This window comes from Taudactylus pleione, unplaced genomic scaffold, assembly GCF_031769625.1.
Source record: "Taudactylus pleione unplaced genomic scaffold, aTauple2 ptg000053l, whole genome shotgun sequence".
Classification (NCBI taxonomy): Eukaryota; Metazoa; Chordata; class Amphibia; order Anura; family Myobatrachidae; genus Taudactylus; species Taudactylus pleione.
In genome coordinates, this window is record NW_028284455.1 from 37,258,867 (window position 1) to 37,279,106 (window position 20,240).

Below are 20,240 nucleotides of genomic sequence, written 5' to 3' on the forward strand. Positions count from 1 at the left end.
GGGGGTGGCAGCCCAAACGGAGACGTTCCCATGGGAACGCCTGTCGTTTGGGGGAGGCCCCACTGACATCACTAGTGATGTCAGTGGAGAGCTTCCGTCTCTGACAGAGCCAGAAGCTCTCCGGGGCTTACGACAAGTGAGACCCTACCCTAGGGTCTCATCGTAAGCCCCGATGGTCGCGATGGTCAATGACCATCGCGACCATCACCCTAGCTGTCGTTAGAGCTGTGGGTGTTAACCCACAGCCTAACGACCGAAACAGAGGCGGGCGGTCAGGATGCAAGCGGCCGCCCAGTTTCTGAGCGACCGTTTGCATCCTCCGACTGCCTCTAAATGAGGCCCTTAGTCTCTTCCTCCAAGCCCGATCGTGTCATACACACAGAAGAAACAGAGCAGGCTTTCCTTAACCTTAAGGATAATCTGACAAGAGCACCTGCATTGGGAATACCTGATTCTGAAAAACCATTTGATTTGTACTGTACGGAAGCTAATGGTTGCACAGCAGGTGTCCTCACACAAAAACATGGTGATGCCAGTAAGCCCGTAGCATACTACAGTGCACAATTGGACACTGTGGCAAGATCACTCCTAACGTGTTTAAGAAGTGTAGCAGCAACTGCTCTATTGGTCAATAAGAGTGAGAACGTAGTATTAGGCCATGATATGATTGTCTATGCTCCCCATGCTGTATCTGCTTTGTTAAATTCTGCCCAAACCAGACATGTCTCCTCAGCTAGGTTTACCAAATGGGAACTAATAGCACCTGCAAACATCACCATTAAGCGGTGCAGTATGTTAAACCCAGCAGCGTATTTACCATATGTACCACAGGATGCACAAAGGGTGGAGAGAGGTGAAGGTGAGTTCTGCAGGTATATTGATGCACATGATTGTATGGAATATCTGAATCAAACCTTTACTGCAAGACCTGACATACGGGATACACCTTTAGAAAATGTAGATGTAACATTTTACATGTATGGGAGTTGTCATAGATAGACTGACACTGGAGAGTTATGTACAGGTTATGCTGTTGTAGATGACGAAGACATCATAGAAGCCGAACCTCTTGGTCCACCTCACTCGGCCCAAGAGGCAGAGTTGGTGGCACTAAGAAGAGCTTGTGAATTAGCAGAAGGCAAATCTGCTAATATCTACACTGACTCTAGGTACGCCTTCGGGGTAGTACATGATTGTGGTGCTCTATGGCATCTGAAAAATTTTATGACAGCAGCAGGCACACCAGTCGCACATTCAAAACATATAAAAGGACTACTGACAGTGATCCAACTGCCTAAGGCAGTGGCCGTAATTAAGTGTAAAGCCCATACATGTGAGGATGATCCGGTGTCACTGGGCAATAACAGGGCAGACAAAGCTGCCAAATGGGCAGCAGGGTTAAAAATGAACATGCCAATTAACCAAATGATGTTTCAAACGATTGATATGCAGAAATTAATTGAGATGCAAAATTTGTGTACCATTCAGGAAAAGGCAGTCTGGAGGTCCAAGGGATGTGGGCAAGAGTCCTCTGGACTCTGGAGCGATGGAGTGGCTCCCAAGGCGTACTACCCAAGCCTGGCGGAGGCAGCGCAAGGTCTGACTCACTTGGGAAAGCAAGGTATGTGCAAATTGGTGAGAGCATACTGGTGTGCACCGGGTTTTTCTTCCCAAGCGGAAAAGAGAGCAATGTCCTGTTTGACCTGCTTGAGGAAAAACATTGGGAAAACAATCCCTACCGAGCCATCCCACATTCCACCAACCGATGGACCTTTTCAGGTAATACAAATTTATTTAATCCAATTACCACCCTGCAGGAATCTAAAGTATGTATTAGTGTGCACTGATGTGTTTTCTAATTGGGTTGAGGCATACCCAGCCGCCACTAATACTGCTGCGTTTACTGCTAAGAAAATTGTTCAGGAGTTTGTATGCAGAGACGGTATCCCTAGAATTATTGAGAGTGATAGGGGTACTCATTTCACAGGTGATGTCTTCCAAAACATGTGTAAGTTGATGGGTATTAATAGTAGACTTCACACCCCCTACCGACCGCAAGCCAGTGCCAAAGTGGAGAGGATGAACGGTACTATTGAAAATAAATTAAGTAAGATCATGGCAGAAACTGGACTGGGGTGGCCAGAAGCACTACCATTTCACAGTATCAGGACAACTCCTAGACCCCCTCTCAATCTCTCCCCCTTTGAAATACTGTTTGGTAGACAACCTCATTTGATTATAAGTCCGCAGGAAGATTTGAAAAGTAACAACGAGGTTACTGTAAGGTATCTAATAACAATGAGTAAACAGTTAAAGCAGCAACAGCAGAAACTGAAACTGTTGTCACATGATATGCCTGAAACAAACTGTCATGATGTTGAACCGGGAGAATTTGTTATGATTAGAAATTTCTTGCGTTCAGGTTGTTTGACAGATCAGTGGGAAGGTCCATATCAAGTGTTGCTGACAAGTACAACATCCTTGAAAGTGGCAGAGAGAGATACCTGGGTCCATTCCACTCACTGTAAGAAGGTCAACCAACCGGTGGAGAGACAAGGCGGAATCGAGACAGATAACATAGAACTGTCAATTGCGAGTCTGTTCCGGGAGGGTTAAAGGTTACAGTGAGATACCTGAGCTAAAGAAATTTGTAGATCATTGTGGTCTGCTGTGGTTATCTTTGTGTTTTCTCCCAGAGTTTTCATCATCCTGGGTTGTTTCGGGATCTCTGCTTTCTGTGATGGAGGACAGAGGACGGAGGATGGAGAGGGGAGCTGAGGGTGATATTGATGGAGTGGAGTTGGGAGAAAGAGCAATACAGTCACAAGGGCGGTGTCTGACCAAACCCAGTACAGTAATTGTTAAGAGATCTGTTATTCTGGAAACTCTGAGTCCGTGTGAAGGTCTATCGTCTGAGGGTTATTGTATTTATGAGTTTTGTGGGTCCTTAGTTGATGAGAATTGCATACAGCATTGCCAACCTAAGTATAACCAATATTGGGGTAGGTACCCTGTAGAGGATTATCATACTATGGTGGGCAAAGTTTTAAACCAGACTGACTGTTGGGTGTGTTCTCATGTGCCTCAGGGACAGCATAATGTAGCATTAGTGCCGTTTCCATTAAATGTATCTGATGTTTTAGAATTACAACAAGGGAAGACGCTGGATGGAAAATTTTTTAACACCAAGTCACCTCATTTTAACTCCACCAGTACCAAGTAGATAAATCACTTTTATGTTTGAACATCACCAACTCCAATAAACCAGGAAGTTGGGAGGTGATGGGGAATAACCAGATGATGACTTTCTCACTAAGAGCTGATTATCAGCCTATAAATTTTGAACTGTTACGCACAATTAGGTCAAATGGGAGACACTTCCGGTATTGGTACACACTAAGTGACATCAAAGAAATGGTTGGCAGAGTACCAGAAGGGTACTGTGCCAGGGTTATACAACCAGAAACGTGTATTAGCCAGATGGGAGAACCTGAGATAGGATCATTCATTAGGGAAATGTGTTCGATGATCATGATGCATTCTATTCCTTATGTTCTCCCCGATGATGTATATTTTATATGTGGAAGGAAAGCGTATAAGTGGCTCTCTCCGAGTTCCGAAGGTTTGTGTTATCTGGGAAGAGTACTCCCAGAGGTTATGACCCTTACACATGGTGAAATGCTTGGTATTCATAAAAACACACCATCACCATATCTTCACACACAGTATGAACATACAGACAAAAGAAATATGATACTTGGTGATGTACATAAAGCCACACAGATAATTAGCGAAACAACTGGCTTTCAAGTTTTAGTCACATTGGATCAAACCAGGATCGCTCGGGGTACACTAAATTTCAGATATATCCAAGATCTTGCTAAATTAATAGATAACATCACCGAGATGTATGATGACACGATTAGGTATACAGGTAGGGAGTTGCAAGCTTATAAGAAAGAACTGGTGCAACATAGACTAGTGTTTAATTATTTAACAGCTGTCACTGGAGGGTATTGTGTAACTTTGGCCACCCAATTTGGTGTAAAGTGTTGTACCTACATCACAAGTAATACTAGTGACCCCAAGGAGGTGATAGACTGGAAGATGGACGAAATTCTACAGTTAAAATGGGAATTTCGGAAGAACCATAATGCTTCAGTGGCTGAAGTAGATGAAAAGGTAGAAGAATGGGTTTCTTGGTTAAACCCAGTGAAATGGTTCTCCGGTCTAGGAGAGTGGGTCCAGGAAATGGTTGCTAGTATAGGTAAACTCCTGATCCTTATATTGGTTGTCATCTTAGTAATTGGATTATGTGTCAGGTGTGTTCCTACTGTGTTGAAATGTGGAAAATGTAAAACTAAAGTTAATCAAAGGAATGAAATTATGATGGTGGTCAGTAGTAGCATTATGAATACTGAGGTAAATGAAGGACTTCAATACAACCCTGAACTAGAATGTACCATCAGCTGATGTGTAGATTTAGCCATGCATGAATATTAATGTTATTTTAAAACATCTAAAATAATGTAAGTCCATATCCCCTTCAAGATTTCATTTATATGTTAGATGCATCCCCACATCTCTCCCATGATATTCCAAGATCCGCGGTGTGCATATAAGGGTACTTTTATTCTGCCCCCCCTTAGAGACACATTATTGATGGTTTCCACCTAGTGCCATCCCATAATATAACATTAAATAATATGTCATAGTGTAAGACTAAATTAAATTTTTAAAATCAGAGTGTGATAGCATGTTGTTTGCTATCAAAGGGTGGACTGTCGAAGCCGGATAATTGGCTGAGACAGAATCTGTTAAAATTAAAATCTGCACAATGCCATTTTGCGAATGGCAACAAGACGCCATTTTTCGAATGGCCGCCCAACTCCAGTTTAGCAAATCTCACACAATATCAGTATATACGGTGATGTTATTATTTAGCGTTGTGCGATTCCCACGCAATAGAAAACTGTTAAAAGTCCTCATTATATAAATACATACATTTACTAAAACATATAATATGAACAGTCCTGCAAAACACGTACCACGGTGTACTCCACAAACACGTAGACGCACAACGCTAACTAGCGTCTTTTCTTAATATCCTTACACTTATACATTGCACACTTACATAGGAAGGTTCCCTAGCATTAAGGTTAATATCCAAGGTTTTAGTCATTATTAATCATGTAACAAAGCGACTGTATTTAAGATCTCAGGTTTAGTACATGATAAGCAGACCGTGTTTGGTGCCATTCTGAACCACTGTTTATTTGCAGATTTCCGGTTCCATTGGCCAGGAAATCGCAACATGCGTCTGCAAATTATGGATCATAGAGAGATAGGCATTGAAATGTACTCTGTAAATGTAATGTAATTAGCCAGTTTAGACTTGTTCTTCAGCGGGAAAATGGACACAAAGAAGCTTTTGGTGGCTGAACTATTACAATACAAACTGACCTATGAACTGCATCGTAACAGGAGAACCAGGAAGAAGAACCAATGGGATTATTCCAACTTGTTCTATTGTATTGCCTATCTCTGCAAGGGTTTATATGCAAGCACCCTAAATCTGCTAGTCAGTCATCTTTTCTTTGCTGTTGACAGAGGTTTCATAGTTGATGCCGGGAATCTGGATTCAGAGCGCATGCATATGTATTCGACTGTACCTTGTGATTGTATTATTTGTTTGTGCTAATTGTATTTAGATCACAGCATGTAACTATCTGCTTTTTGGTGAATAATTTTGTGCTTTGGAACCACAATCAAAGTCTGGAAAGCAATTATTTCTTGTGCGACTTATAATGCTAAATAGCGACATTTAGTGTGTATAGATAGGTAGGAATTTATACTGTGTATAATGGGCATTACAACTGTGTGGCATACTGTTTATAATGGGCACTACTACTTTGTGGCACACTGTGTATAAAGAGCACTACTACTGTGTGGCTTAATGTGTATAAGGGTCACTACTGTGCTGTTGCTCTGAGGGCTTGTATAGGAGCCTTAGAGCCGCTCTTGTGCTGAGCTTACGGTGCCGCGTATTGTATTTTTAAACTTTTTGTAGAAGGGGCATGGTCACGCCTCCCTGATTTGGCTTTGTCCCCAATGTGTCCTGGTTTTTTATTTTTAAAATATAGCAACCCTATTGTAGCTTAGCCTTTAAATAGGTGGTGGTTTCTGTGGCGGGCGATCTACGCTAAACTATCTGGTTGATCTGATAGTCAGTTGGAATATGTTAGCTTAGTGCTAGCGATCATCAATAAGAAATTATTTTGTTTATGTGAAAGTAGTCTCTCATCCTGACGAATAAAAGAGACTGTTTCATTGTGGATGTTTTCTTGAAGGTGTCCATGTCACAGTATGTTGTATGGGGTTTTCCTTGCTTAACATAACAATGTGTTAGCAGTGTGTAATGAAGATATGATTTATTCATTATAAACACTTATTTTACTATTTACCTATTGTGCCGATGATTACGTTATAACTGGAGTATTAATTTTTAACAAAAAACTATCCAGCAGGATATTTGTCCAATTCACTTGTTCTAGATGACATAAAAGGGGTTGGGCATGGTCAGAAACCTGACGCCGGCATCCTGATAGGGTTAGGATACTGACACCTGATGGAGAGTATCCTAACCCTCCTCCTCTGACTACCCCTAACCCTCTCCACTGCCTATGCCTAACCCTCCCCCCTGTGCCTAAACCTAAGCTTTCCCCCACACCCTACACCTAACCCACCCCCCTTAGTGCCTAACTCTAATCCCTAACTCTAACCTTAACCCTCCCCGTGACCCCAGTACTTACCGTCGGGGATGCCGGCACTGGGATTCTGACAGGTGCTGGGATTCTGGCGATGACATTCTAATTGCCGGCATCCCGTCTGTCGGAAATATTACAACATCCACAGAAAAGTTGTGGCTTCTTTATATTATATTCACAAGAGGATGACAGAAGGAGTGGTGCACTGTAGCTATTGGAACAGGTGCTGTGGTATGACTCTTTCTTGTGCTTGCATTGTCTATGCATTCCTTGTCTGTCTTCTTCACTGATGCACTTAGTTTAAGTTTAATAGGCCTTTTACATCCCTTCCAAGTTATGTGGCATCTGAAGAAGGGCAAGTGCTGAAAAGGGGGCATGTCTACACATAACAGGGGCATGATCAGGAATCAGAGGAGTGTGCTTTTGATGTGCTGGACAACCCCTAGTCATTCCTTTCCCTTTGAGTGCCATACGTCACTCGTTCACCCCTTGAATTCTATGCACTGTAGTGGTGAATTTGACTTACATCCCCAACTTCTAGGCCAATCCGTACAATGCAGTTCTGAATGGAAAGGTGGAGTACAGCCTCAAGTCAGGACTGCTGGGTGGTATGCTGTTAATGCACTGGAGTCAGTGGCATATCTATAATTGGTGTAGGGTGTGCACTGAATTCAGGCACTGGCACTAGGGCGGCCCATACTGCAACTCCTTTACCAATCTATACAAATAGCGAGAAGGTGTGTGTGTGCTTTTTTGTCCTTTGTGCATGGCCAGAGCTTTGTACCTACAGTAGCTACACCAAATTTGGCATGGTGGTGTAGTTTAGTCAGGATTAGTTTTTTGGCTGTTTGAAGTTCATCAGGGCAATGGAGGTCTACATGGTGCCTACCAAGTAGGCTGTGGAATCTCTGATTTAAAATTTTGGTTCAAGCAAGTTCGCTCAGTATATCTTCCAGTACCTAAAACTGCACTGAAGGCACAGGCTGATATGTACCAGTGGGGGGCAGGCAGAGCTCAAACAGAAGAGCAGTGAGTCGAAGGATCAATTGTCACACTGCACCTGCACTGACAGTTACCAATTTCCACCAAGCACGTTTTCATATGCCATGGTCTCCATTGTTGTCCTGCAGAGATTTCTGTTCAGCAATGATTTCTTATGAAATGGAAAGAAAAGGGGTAAATAAAGTGGGTATATTGCACAGGAGAAGTATAATGCAACAATTAATTACAGTATGTATGTTATAGAATAATAAAGTTTTTGAAAAAGTACCCTGGATATGTATAAAATATGGTAGTTTTGTAGGAAGGATGCTCCCTAGGAGTATGAACCAAATGTATTCACACAAAAAATATTTGCAGTGTTGACCCTTCTTTTTCAAGACCTCTGCATCAACTTCTGGGCCTTATACTGACTGATGGCTGCCCATTCTTGCAAAGCAATGAGTTTATCAGAATTTGTGGTTTTTTGTTTGCCCACGCTCCTCTTGAGGATTGACCACAAATTATCAATGGGATTAAGGTCTGGTGCGTTTCCTGGCCATGGACCCAAAATTTAGATGTTTTGTTCCCCGAGCCACTTAGATATCACTTTTGCCTTATGGCAAGGTGCTCCATCATGCTGGAAAAGGCATTGTTCATCACCAAACTGTTCTAGGATGGTTGGGAGAAGTTGCTTTGGACAATGTTTTGGTACCATTCTTTAAAAACCCACAAATTCTGACAAACTCCAAGCATTGATTAGGCAAGAATGGGCGGCCATCAGTCAGTATGTGGCCCAGAAGTTGATTGACAGCATGCCAGGACAAATTGTCAATAAAAGCCTTTGAAACTCATGAAATGCTAGTAATTTTAGTAATTTTACTTCAGTATACCATTGTAACAACTGCCAAAAAAGTTTAAAAACACTGAAGCAGAAAAACAATACTTGTGTCATTCTAAAAACTTTTGGCCATGGCTGTACACAATACAAAAGTGAGCAATATACATAGTTGATATAAATAATTTAGTACAAGAGTAAGAAAAGAATGAAAACATTTAATGAAATGAAAAATATATATAGCAATTACCAAAAAAATCAAAATAAAAAAAATATACAAATATGTGGAAAAAAAAAAAAAAGAATTGAAAAACATTTAACACATTTCCTTTTAATTCTATAACTGCCTGCCCCAGACTCCTAATCCTGGCCTGACAGCCTTTTCTCTTATTGTAACATTTATATAAGTCATAGTCCATCATATAATTTCCCAGCCTACCTGTCCTGTCCATTTGTCCACACAAATGAAAAATTTCCCTGCTGGAAATCCTCAGAGAGTCCTAATCTTCTTATTATCTTTGAAATGAGCTTCAATAAAAATTTGAGGCAATAATAATATTGCACTGTATCACCATACACACTGTGGACCTCATTCAGAGCCGCTAGCAGAAAGCCAGCGCTCGCTCTGAATGAGGGCGACCTCCTGGCTGCTCGCTAAGCTGTGGGTTACCACCCACAGCTTTAGCGAGTGACTAGGTGATGGTCGCGATGTTTGAGACCATGGCATCCATCGGGGCTTGCGACGAGACCCTTGCAGTAGGGTCTCGTCTACTGCAAGCCCCAGGTAGCTTCCTGCTCTAATAGAGCAGGAAGCTCCCTACTGACATCACTCAGTAGGGCCGCCTACAAACGGCAGGCGTTCCTTCAGGAATGCCTCCGTTTATCCGGCCACCCCCCCCACCCCGCCTACAAAACGGGGCGAGCTGTGGATCAACATCGACAGCCGCCCCTTTTGTAGTGAGCCCCGGAGCGAGTCCATTTGTGACTTGTGTAGGGGCTTGCGTACGCGCTGTGCGAGCGCTGCACGTGCGCAGGCCCTCACCATCGACCCGTTTGCGAGTGCATAGCGCTTGCGAGCGGGTCTGAATGAGGTCCTGTGTGTTTAAATTTAACTTTTGCTAGAGTTCATTTCATTATGAATTATTATGAATCATACATAAGTTTTTTGTTAAATAGAAGAAGAATTTCATCAGATACGGTCATCAAAATGTAATGTTGTTCTATCATTTATAAATCAGATGAAAGACAATGTTTGTCCTATCCTGTCTTCACAGCAGGTAGCTACATCTTAAAATACTGCTAAAAATGATAAAACGTAGCGTCTGCAGCTTTCACAAGAATTATGTAAAAATATGCATAAAAATGATATACGTTCTCATAAATAAGATATGATACAACACATGGAGCATGTACCCTTTTTTTTATACATTTAATGTTTGTGTGTGATTCTTATGTTCATGTTTATTTGAAACACATTAGAACTTAGACAATTGGGAATGTGGAACTATGCAGTCCGAGAAAGCAAATGGCTTTTCTTCTTCTTTTGTTTTTGATATCAGCAAAGATTGCACATCTAGGGAGGCATTCAGTTGGTGAGGTCTTAGAGCCAGAAAAAATATTTTATTTACCCCCATATGCGAAGCCCATACATCTCAAAAGGTGTATGCTTCTACATTGGCACCATATGCGCCTAGTTTGCTACAAGTCAAATCATCAGCAAATGCTGCCCAGCAGGTGCAAAAGATGCCCTCCTTCAGGCTTATATGCATGTTTCTGCAGGCCTGCATTAGCCGTGTTTGCATAAACACGCTCTCATTGTCCTCTGTCTACGAGAGATTGTCCCTTCCCTCCCTCGTCAGTGGCCCAGTTGCTCAAGTATGCATAGACTTTCTTATCACACAAAATATACTATGCACACTGGTGTAGTACTCATTCTGCATCAGCCTCATGATGTTCGAAATGTCAAAAAACCCTGGTTTATGGAAAAACAAAGATGCAGATTTCTGAAAAATTGTTCGTATAATAACAAATCATGACTTCACACATTATAATTCAATTAGAGGGCATATTCAATTGTAAATTAATTTTTCAAACATCTTGTGCAATGAGGTTTTTTCCATAGATGTGAAATTTGTGGTATACAACTGGGTGCAAGATTTTTTTTTTTTTTGAGTGTGCAATTTTTTTTGCGCACCTTCAGAGCAAGTCTAATTTTTCCTAAAATCATTATGTTTAGGAAATATTGTCAGTACTTGCTTCAGTACCCCTAAGAACCCCCCTCCCCCAAAGACTAATTAGGCAGTTTGAAGTTTCCAATTATCTTGATTAGTCCAATAAATACATGTCATTTATTAATTGTTAAAACAAATAATGACTTTAAATTACCCCAAAATCAACCATTTTGTTAATTAGTACACCCCAAATTTAATTGCAGCAATTATTTAAATGAAAAATATTTGTTTGTTTTTTATTGATTTTTTTTTTTCATTGGTCTAAATTACCCCCAAATCAGCATTTTCTCTACTTTTTTTGCACTTTCTTTTTTTTTTCATTTGCATCTCACCAAAAAAGTATGCTTTTAGAATTTATTTACAGATTTTTTTTTAAATCTAAAATTACCCCAAAATGGCCTTTTCTATTTTTTTTAATTTTTATTCATACAAACTTAAATGAAAAATAATAGTTTTATTTTACATTTCTTTTATTCTTTTTAGGGGGACAGGCTGATTTCCCCATTTTTTTCTAATTTGTGTGCTTGTATGTGTATGTGTGTATATATAGTTTAAAAAAAATGGCACGCATACCTGTGGTAATCCAAAATTGGTCACGAGATCTGTGTAATATTTTGCAGGCAAAACCTCGTGGCCTATTGGATATGCTCCTAGAGAATATCAATTCTTGACAATTTCTGCAAAATTATTTTGGAACGCTGTCTAGATGATCAGAATGCCAGCACCTTGCACTGTAGTTTTCCCTTGCACCGTACAAAAATTTGTCATTCTTGGGAGTTTATGCAGCCGAACATCACAGCAGCACATTGCAGAGAATTGGATTACCCCCTTTTGCTGCATGATTAGAGTACACACATTTCACAATACTTCATATGGGAAATTTCAGCTTAAACATTTCACCATTCCTGAATGTATTAGCAAATGAATGAGACCTTTACACCTGGTTGTATTTAATCTAGTGAAACATTCCATCTCTCTCTCTCTCTCTCTCTCTCTCTCTCTCACTAAAACTAGTGTTATTATTATTATTATTATTATTATTATTATTATTATTAATGTGTTTCTCTATTTACATTTTAGGGTCGAGACCTTGATTGCAAAATACAGGATTTTAAAAATAATGAAGAAGCCATTTCAGAAAGTCAAGTGACAGAATGGTTTATCCAGTTATTGCTTGGTGTCAATTACATGCATGACAGGTATAATTTTGTTTTTTCACACTAGACAATTCTTTTATTTTTGCTGATTATATGAACTCACACATTTGACTTACAGTACAGTCTTAATAGATTCTGACTGGCGATTGAAATGAATAAGGAATTCTAATGTGTAATATGCTATATGTTGACATTGTTGCCAAATATCAGTAAATGTTTAAACATAAATAATAATAAAAAATTTAACTGACAGTAAAAGAAAATAATGAAACAACATTCTCTTGACACTGCTAAATTCCACAAAATATACACCAGATTAGTAGAGATGCGAACTTTAGCCTTTCCAGTTGCCTCCTATGCTGTCTAGATAGCTCATACTGGTTATTTAATGTTGGTTAAGTGTCCCAAGTAAAACAGACTGAGGCTGATTCTAAGTCGAATGCATCTTTTTTCACGGACGGAAATAGTGAGTTTTAGCATACAGTGCATGCGAAGAAATACATTTGTGCATTTTTCGTATCTCCAGCCAAATCAGAGTTGAATGGATCTTTGCCGATTCTCAGTTTATGTGAAATGGGCATTTCAAGGGGAACTACATGGCGATCATACGATCACAGAGGACTGTGACATGAGAGTGTTGAGTGTTGTGGGTGTGTAGCTACAGTTCCGTGCTATTCTGAGTCATGTGTATGGGAAAGGGAAGCCTGTTACAGAAGGATCTCTTGCACCTAGCATGGAGCTGTGGTGCATGTGTCAATATTAATGATGACATCGTGGCTGTGGATGGAAAAACAGTGGGCGCAGTGGCTTCCCGTTTGAAGCCACACAAATCCTCATATTAGCCCTAAAGAAGCTGTCATTAGCGTAAGGTAGTAAATCTGGCTTCTACAGCATCATACAAAAACTGCCACTTTGCGCCAGAATCAGTCCCATTACTATTATTATCTAAAACACCCCATAACTACCCTTAACTCATCTACAATTTATCTTTATGTACTGTAATTGTGTATCTAAGCAAAACATGTATGTTTTGTAGCTTGTCTGACACTAACCTCAATATACATATGCCATACTTTTGGCCAACTGAATATTAATAATGATCATGTAGTTTTGTGGAAGTGTGTAACTGCAAAAACTGGGATCTCTATTTAATTCAGCATGTGCCTTAGCTATGCTACCAATAGATATCATAATATGGTTTATATATTGTACAACTGCTTTATTACTCCACTCATTTTGATGGCGCATTTTAAGGACCTAAAATGATATGCCAAGCATCTGTGTGATTGCTGTTCTGCCTTTGCAGTAATAGTTCATGTAACTAACTGTTTCAGCACCATGGACAAGGATGTGACTTGTAATGTAAGCATTAAAGGTTCTGCAGCTAAAGCCCAGCTGTTACTTTACACCCACAGTCACAGAATTCCTGCTGTCCTCTGAAGGGAGCAAACACTGCTAAGCAAGATAGCTGTGCAACACACTAGTACCCTGCTGGCTTTTGTTAGAGACCGTCTCATCAAAAGTAGTGCCATGGGAGGGGGGGGCGCATTGGGTGGAGTTTGCAGACAATTTTTCTGCAAATCACATATATTTTTTAGAAATGAAACTGCAAAATGTATTATATCTTAATGCACAATTGTATTATTATATTGTTTTATTTGTGATGGTTCTATTTAGGTGTCAAACAAATTACTAATAAGTTACCATTCATGTTATTAGAAACAAAAAGAACTATGCAAATAATATTAATTTGCAGGGGTTCCACTGAATGCTTTGAACTACTTCGATAGTCAGTAGCTCAGCCCCATTACTTTACTTATACCAACTTCTTCTTACCTGTTTATAATTCACTCATCCGTTATAGCATTGATAAAAAAACAGAACCAGTTAAATTAGAAGTAGGTTGTAGGTTTGGAAACGGTATGAATACCAACAGTCGGATCCTGGCTGTCAGAATCCCAATGCTGGGATCCCGACAGGGTTAACATACCGACACTTGTTGGTCGGTATGCTAACCCTCTCCCTCTCCCTACCATAACTATAACCCTCCCTCTTTGGTGCCTAACCCTAACCTCCTCTCTAATGCCCAAACCTAACCTCCCCTTTCCCGCACCTTAAACCTAACCCTCCCCCTAGTGCCTCTTCCTGACTCCTAAACCTAGAGCTACTTACCTTCAGCATGCCGGCGATCAGGATGCTGGCGCAGGGATTTCGACCGGCGTCGGTATTCTGGCACCGGTAATGAAATCGTGTGCCAGGGTGACGAAGGCATACCGTAGGTTTAAGGATGGAGGTTGATATACCACTCCACCCTGCATTATAAATATAAAAAGACAAAATAATGGAAAATATTTATCAAAAACCTGTGAAATAAAATATATTGAAGCATTAACATGTCAGCATTAAAGATGTATTTCACATTATAATTAATGCTTTCTTCCTATTGATATTGTAATTACCTTTTGTTTTTTAGATTAATTTTTTTGGCTTTTATGATTTTATATAACTTTGCATTTAGTCACCCACGTAAGTTGTATATTTATATGAATTATGCATTATGCAGATCCTCTACTGAGCCGTACAATACAAAGAGATTGGATTATTGTTGCATTAATTAACTGTATTTGTTTAAGTTTATTTTTATTTCAGTGAAATGGATCTGTGTTACTTAGCTTTTTGTTGACCTCTATGCTGGCTGTCAGTTTAATTATATATACATGTTTGCTTCCTATTTATCTTGTTTCCTTGTGCTTTAGTATGAGGATGTTCTTGGTCTAATTATTATCTTGACAGATTTCCTGGCATGCGATCATATGTGCTTTAAACATTGACAAAAGCATTTAGTAGAGCAGATTTATGTTTGTATTTCCACTTGACCTCCTTTTATTTGTATTTCCAGGAGAATCCTTCACAGAGATTTGAAAGCAAAGAACATATTTTTGAAAAATAATCTACTTAAAATTGGTAAGATTTTCTGAAATGATAGCAAAATGACTAGATTATTTATGTATATATAAAAGTAAGATGTTATGTTTTAGGTTATTTTTTCAGACTCTTAACTCACATTTAGGCATTATGAGCCTCATTTTGAGTTGGATGCATTTTGCTCCCTGAACTATCAAGTAAAAATTGTCACAAAAAAAATGTATGTAGAGTAACACTCATCTTAACATATGACCAACTTTAAAGTGGCAGTATTTCTGCATCAGGCATATAAATGCAGCCTATTTACACCCAACAATAGAATAGGGACAAGGCTCCCAATGTTAAAAGTAAAAGTTGTTAAAAAGTAAAAGTTGTCCCAGTGTTAAATATAAAAGTTGATTACCCTAGCCATACACAGTATATTGTAATTAGGTGCCATATACAAAAAAGAGATTCATGTCTTCAAAGTATTATTGATAAGTGTGAACATAACATCATTTGCAACTTTATATGTCTAACTAGCTATAACGCCTGTCTTTAATTTATTTATTTTCTCTCTGTCTTCATTCCCTCCTATTCTCTCCATTGATCTCCCCCCAGCCTCTCTCTCTTTACCCCACACTTTCTCCCCACCTCTAACTCCTCTGTCCCTCCCTTTTCTCTCTTCCCCATCACACTTTCTCCTCACCTCTCCTTCTCCCTCCCCCTCTGTCTCTAACACCGCCCCCTCACTCTCTCCTGTGCATCACTAATGCAGATGGGAGGGGTCAGAGTTCAGACCAACTGCCTTTACATTCCAATGTGATGACATTACATTTTATCAGTAGTTAATTTTATTATATACTTTCCTACAGTAGTCCAGATGGAAATGACAAGTAATCTGAGCAAATGACTGCAGCTTCATATAATATAGATGTGACCAATGGTGTATTTTCCATAAGGGCTGCAGCCCCCCCCAGTAAAATCCACAGCTGTACACCACCCCTAGCCCTCCCCCTCCCCCCACAGTGACTACAATCACTAATTATTATTACTGCATGAGATGGCCCGACCCTGCATCTGGAGGAGTGGACTAGTAGCAGCTTAGGGGCATATTTACCACAATTCACATCTCAGAATCGGATGGGATGTGATAAATTCTCCAAAAATCGCAATTCGATATCTGAATACATCGCATGGATGTATCATTTATCGTAGGCAGGGACAGAGCTTGCGAGAAAGCTCTGTCCTTGTGAAAACCCTCCATGCAATGTGCCACCAGCTACCCCTCTGCATTACAAGTATGGGAAATGTGATCTGCTTACTAAAAAAAAATGTGATATTGAGGGCTTGGAGGAATTTTTTGCAAAAACTCCATCATTTGCTTTTTTATACATTCCTGTGATACTAAAATAATGAGAAAAGGGTGTGAAAATACTTAGGGCTCTATTTATTAACATTATTTTTACTAAAATAAAGTGAAAAAGGATGTTTCACATCCTTTTCACATTATTTTAGTTTCACATAAATTTACTAAAGGGCAATTGGAGTAGAATTCATAAAATTCTACTCCAAACTCTAATTATAACATATTTTAGTAAGCAGATCACATTTCCCATAATTGTAATGGAAATGTGATCTGCCCATATTTACTAAAAATAAAATGTGAAAAAATACTGGGGGAAGCCCTGTGATAATAACGCCACCTGGAGATGGCGATATCCAGGGTTTCCCCCGGTTCCCCTACTCCTGCTCTGCTCTAACAGCCACCCAGTGATCAGCTGTGTGGTCTAAATATACCACAAGCTGATCACTGCAAAAAAAAAAAAATCACTTAACTGATCCATAGACAAGTGATCAGTGCTCCGATGATATCCTCTGGGGCTCCAGTCAGCTGGTCTCCCGGATCCTGCACTGTGTCCCTGGTTAGCTGTTGCATAGAACAGCTGACCGGGGTCACAGTGCAGTAGATGGGAGACCAGCTATCCGGAGCCCCAGAGGACATCACTGGAACATCGATCTCCAGAGGTAAGTGTGACTGAGCGGGAATGGGAAGTTCGCCGAGGGGGGGGGGCTGGTGGCGGTTGCAAGGGGGGGTTGCGGTATCCGGTGGTGGGTGCATGCGCAGACACCGTCTCCCTGTATTTTTTTTCTGAAAAATACAGGGAGAAGTGTGCGGATGGGATTCACAGGGTCAGATCTTTATCGCAAGCTCTTTTGATAAATCCCTGTGATATTTCCTAAATTTGCAATGCGAATTTAGTTGGAAATATCACACTACAACCGCATTTTAAATAGAACCCTCCGTTTCACATAATTTTATTAAAAATAATATTGATAAATATGCCCTTATGTGCTAATCAAACGCTGGACTGGCAGTTGGAACTACTTCCCCTGGGACTGCCAGTCTAGTGAGCAAATAGCAGAAAGAACTTCCAGCAGGAAGCACACATTGTTAATTTGCCTGCTTTACATTGCTTCTAGAGGCTGCAGTCCCTAGAAGTTGTTTTATAGCGAATGTACTGTACATGTGCAAGTATTGATTTGACAAGCACACGTGCAATGACTAGGGAGACAATGGGAACAAATCGCAGACTGCAGTCCAGGAGCTGCCCATAAGAAAAAGGTAGGAGCTGTCACTGAATGTGACATAAATTATTGACGTGTTATAAGCTGGAGGGCTCAATACACAAGCATTCAATCAGAAGCAGTTATACAGTGATGATGTTGCTAATGCATCATCATGATGCATCTTATCACCAGACCTCCAATACCCGCAAAAGGTATATCTTGTCAAAGGTGTATCTGGGGATGCGACAAGTCATATCCCTAGGCAGTATTATTGAATATAACCTTATTGTACTTAACCTACACTTGCCCGGAACCAGTTCTGCCTCTCCAGGTGTAAGGGGGTGCAAGTCAAAGATATGTAGAAATCTAGATATGGACATATTTTAGTACACATGCAGCATGAAAATACTTATGTGTATGCCAAACAGTCATACCCAGCTGTATTTGGGCCACTCTGTATCATTACAGCTGTGTTTGTTTCACCTATTTTGCCACTTTAGCAAATAACATTAATGCATAACTACATATAACAGTCATACACTAAACATAATCAGTACCTAATCGAAATTAGAAATGATTTTGTAGCCACTAGAAATCAAATAAAAAAGATTAAGCTCATACATATCTTCCTGTAAAATCTTAAGGCGCATATCCACTACACGAGAAAAATGAGCGATTGAACAATTACAGCACAGACGGTGTAATGGTTAGCGTTACTGCCTCACAGCAATGAGGTCATGGGTTCAATTCCCACCATGGCCCTAACTGTGTGGAGCTGTATATTTTCCCTGTGCTTGCGTGGGTTTCCTCCTGGTACTCTGGTTTCCTCCCACACTCCAAAAATATACTGGTAGGTTAATTGGCTCCCAATAAAATTAACCCTAGTGTGTATGTGTGTGTACATGTGATAGGGAACATAGATTGTAAGCTCCGCTTGGGGCAGGGACTGATGTGAATGGCCAAATATTCTCTCAGTAAAACGCTGCGGAATATGTTTGCGCTATATAAATAACTGGTAATAATAATAATAATTACAACATCATTATCGATCAATCTTTCATTAATCGTGCAGTAATTATGCCGGCAACGACCAGCTTAGCACGCTCTCGCTGGTTGTTGTTGGCATTTGTCAACGCCTGAACATGCAGGCCTATCTGACGAGATCGTCAGGGTGTGCATGTTCGGGGATGAATGAGGGTGCCTGCACTGAACTACATATCATTCAATGTGGGCACATTGGACCTCATTCAGTCGCTCGGGAGCGATCGGTAGCACCCAAAGTGATTGAGAATATGCAAAACGAGCGCTCAGTTGCAACGCACATCGTAAGCGCGGAAACTCCCACAACAATGAAAGCACACCTCCTATCTCTACGGCCTAATTCAGAGTCGGGCGCTGGCAGCAACCTACGTCAGCACGATTAACACCTGTTACAGTGTTAATTGCCTACAAACATCGGTTGAAGCAGAAACCATCGCCTGCACTCGCAATGCTAAAGGTAGACCCTGGGCTACCTTTAGCACTACGAGCAGTAGCATCGCTATTGCAACGAGATGACATGTGTGATGGCACGCCCTTAAAACGCCCTTTTTAAGGTCAACCACGCCTGCGTCCGCACCACCACACCCCCGTTCACAAGCACCTTCCCGTGTAACCACCCACAAACAGCACGAAATGTCAATCTCAGCTACGACCTCGTAGTGACTAACGAGCAAGAGGATTGCGGTCGGAAAGACAGGCTTGCGCACGCGCACTGCCATGTACACGTATGCGCAGTTGAAAAAAACATCGCTTGCTACGACCAATCGCTCCGTGTGACCGCCTCTGAATGAGGTCCATTATCCACTGCACAGTATGATGACCGATTGACCGATTACAATGTTGTAATCGTACAGTCGTTCTACACTCGTGTAGTGGATAGGCACCTTTACACCTCCCAGATATGAGTTATTAGGTCTGATTGACATCTACTGTGATTTACTGTCATTGTACTGATTGAGCATCAGAGCTGACTCAGTCATTGTAGTCATTCAGTAAGATCTCAGTAATAAAGGCTATCCATTTTTTAAGTAACTTGTCAATGATGCCACACTACTGCACACAGCTATTTTTATATCACTCCCTTATTCTGTTGGTTTGACCAGTGAAGGAGCAGCGATAGATACACAGAGTTAGTAACCGAGTACATGGTCACATCACATGTTGGCACAGGGAGGGGGAGAAGAAGAGCATTACCTCTTTCTCTGGTCTCTATGCCAGAATCCATGTCCCATACTCCAATCAAAAACCAGACCAGAGGAAAGACATGTATGGGAACGTCAATGTGCTCCTGTAACAATAACTAGGATGCAGTTGAGTCCTACACTGACCCCCCCCACCGCCTCTCCCCCTATCAGCAGATAATTGGCCTAAATGGCAGATTTTGTTGCAGAAATGTAGCAGATCTTTTCAAAACAAAAGACTCTTAGTACTGTAGAGAAGATAGAAAGGTAAAAGCTTGTTCAATCACTTGGCAGCAGATTAAGGAATATTTGTAATCTATTCTTTTTTAAATTGTTGGATGAATATTTGTCATGTTCTTCAATGCAAAAACAGTCTTATATTGCTTCATTTCAACACACTGCTTCATGAGCCCAAGCAAATGCTGATATCAGATATGTCCGATACATACATTCTGGTGATGCCTTTGTGGGTAGCCATTTTCAGGGGATATCACTTTTTATAAATATACCCCTATAATAAGTGGATTTCATACTGTACAATATGTTATACAAGCTCACCTAAAGCTGGGTAC

At 40.5% G+C, this 20,240-nt stretch overlaps 1 protein-coding gene across 1 annotated transcript in view; it reads left to right on the top strand.

Annotated features, from left to right (window-relative positions):
- Positions 1 to 20,240, top strand: part of NEK11 (NIMA related kinase 11) — a 426,840-nt gene that overhangs the window by 154,887 nt on the left and 251,713 nt on the right. The window contains exons 4-5 of the mRNA XM_088463785.1: positions 11,895 to 12,013; positions 14,871 to 14,935. Of these exons, the coding sequence (XP_088319911.1) occupies positions 11,895 to 12,013; positions 14,871 to 14,935 (184 nt within the window). The remainder of the gene's footprint in view (positions 1 to 11,894; positions 12,014 to 14,870; positions 14,936 to 20,240) is intronic.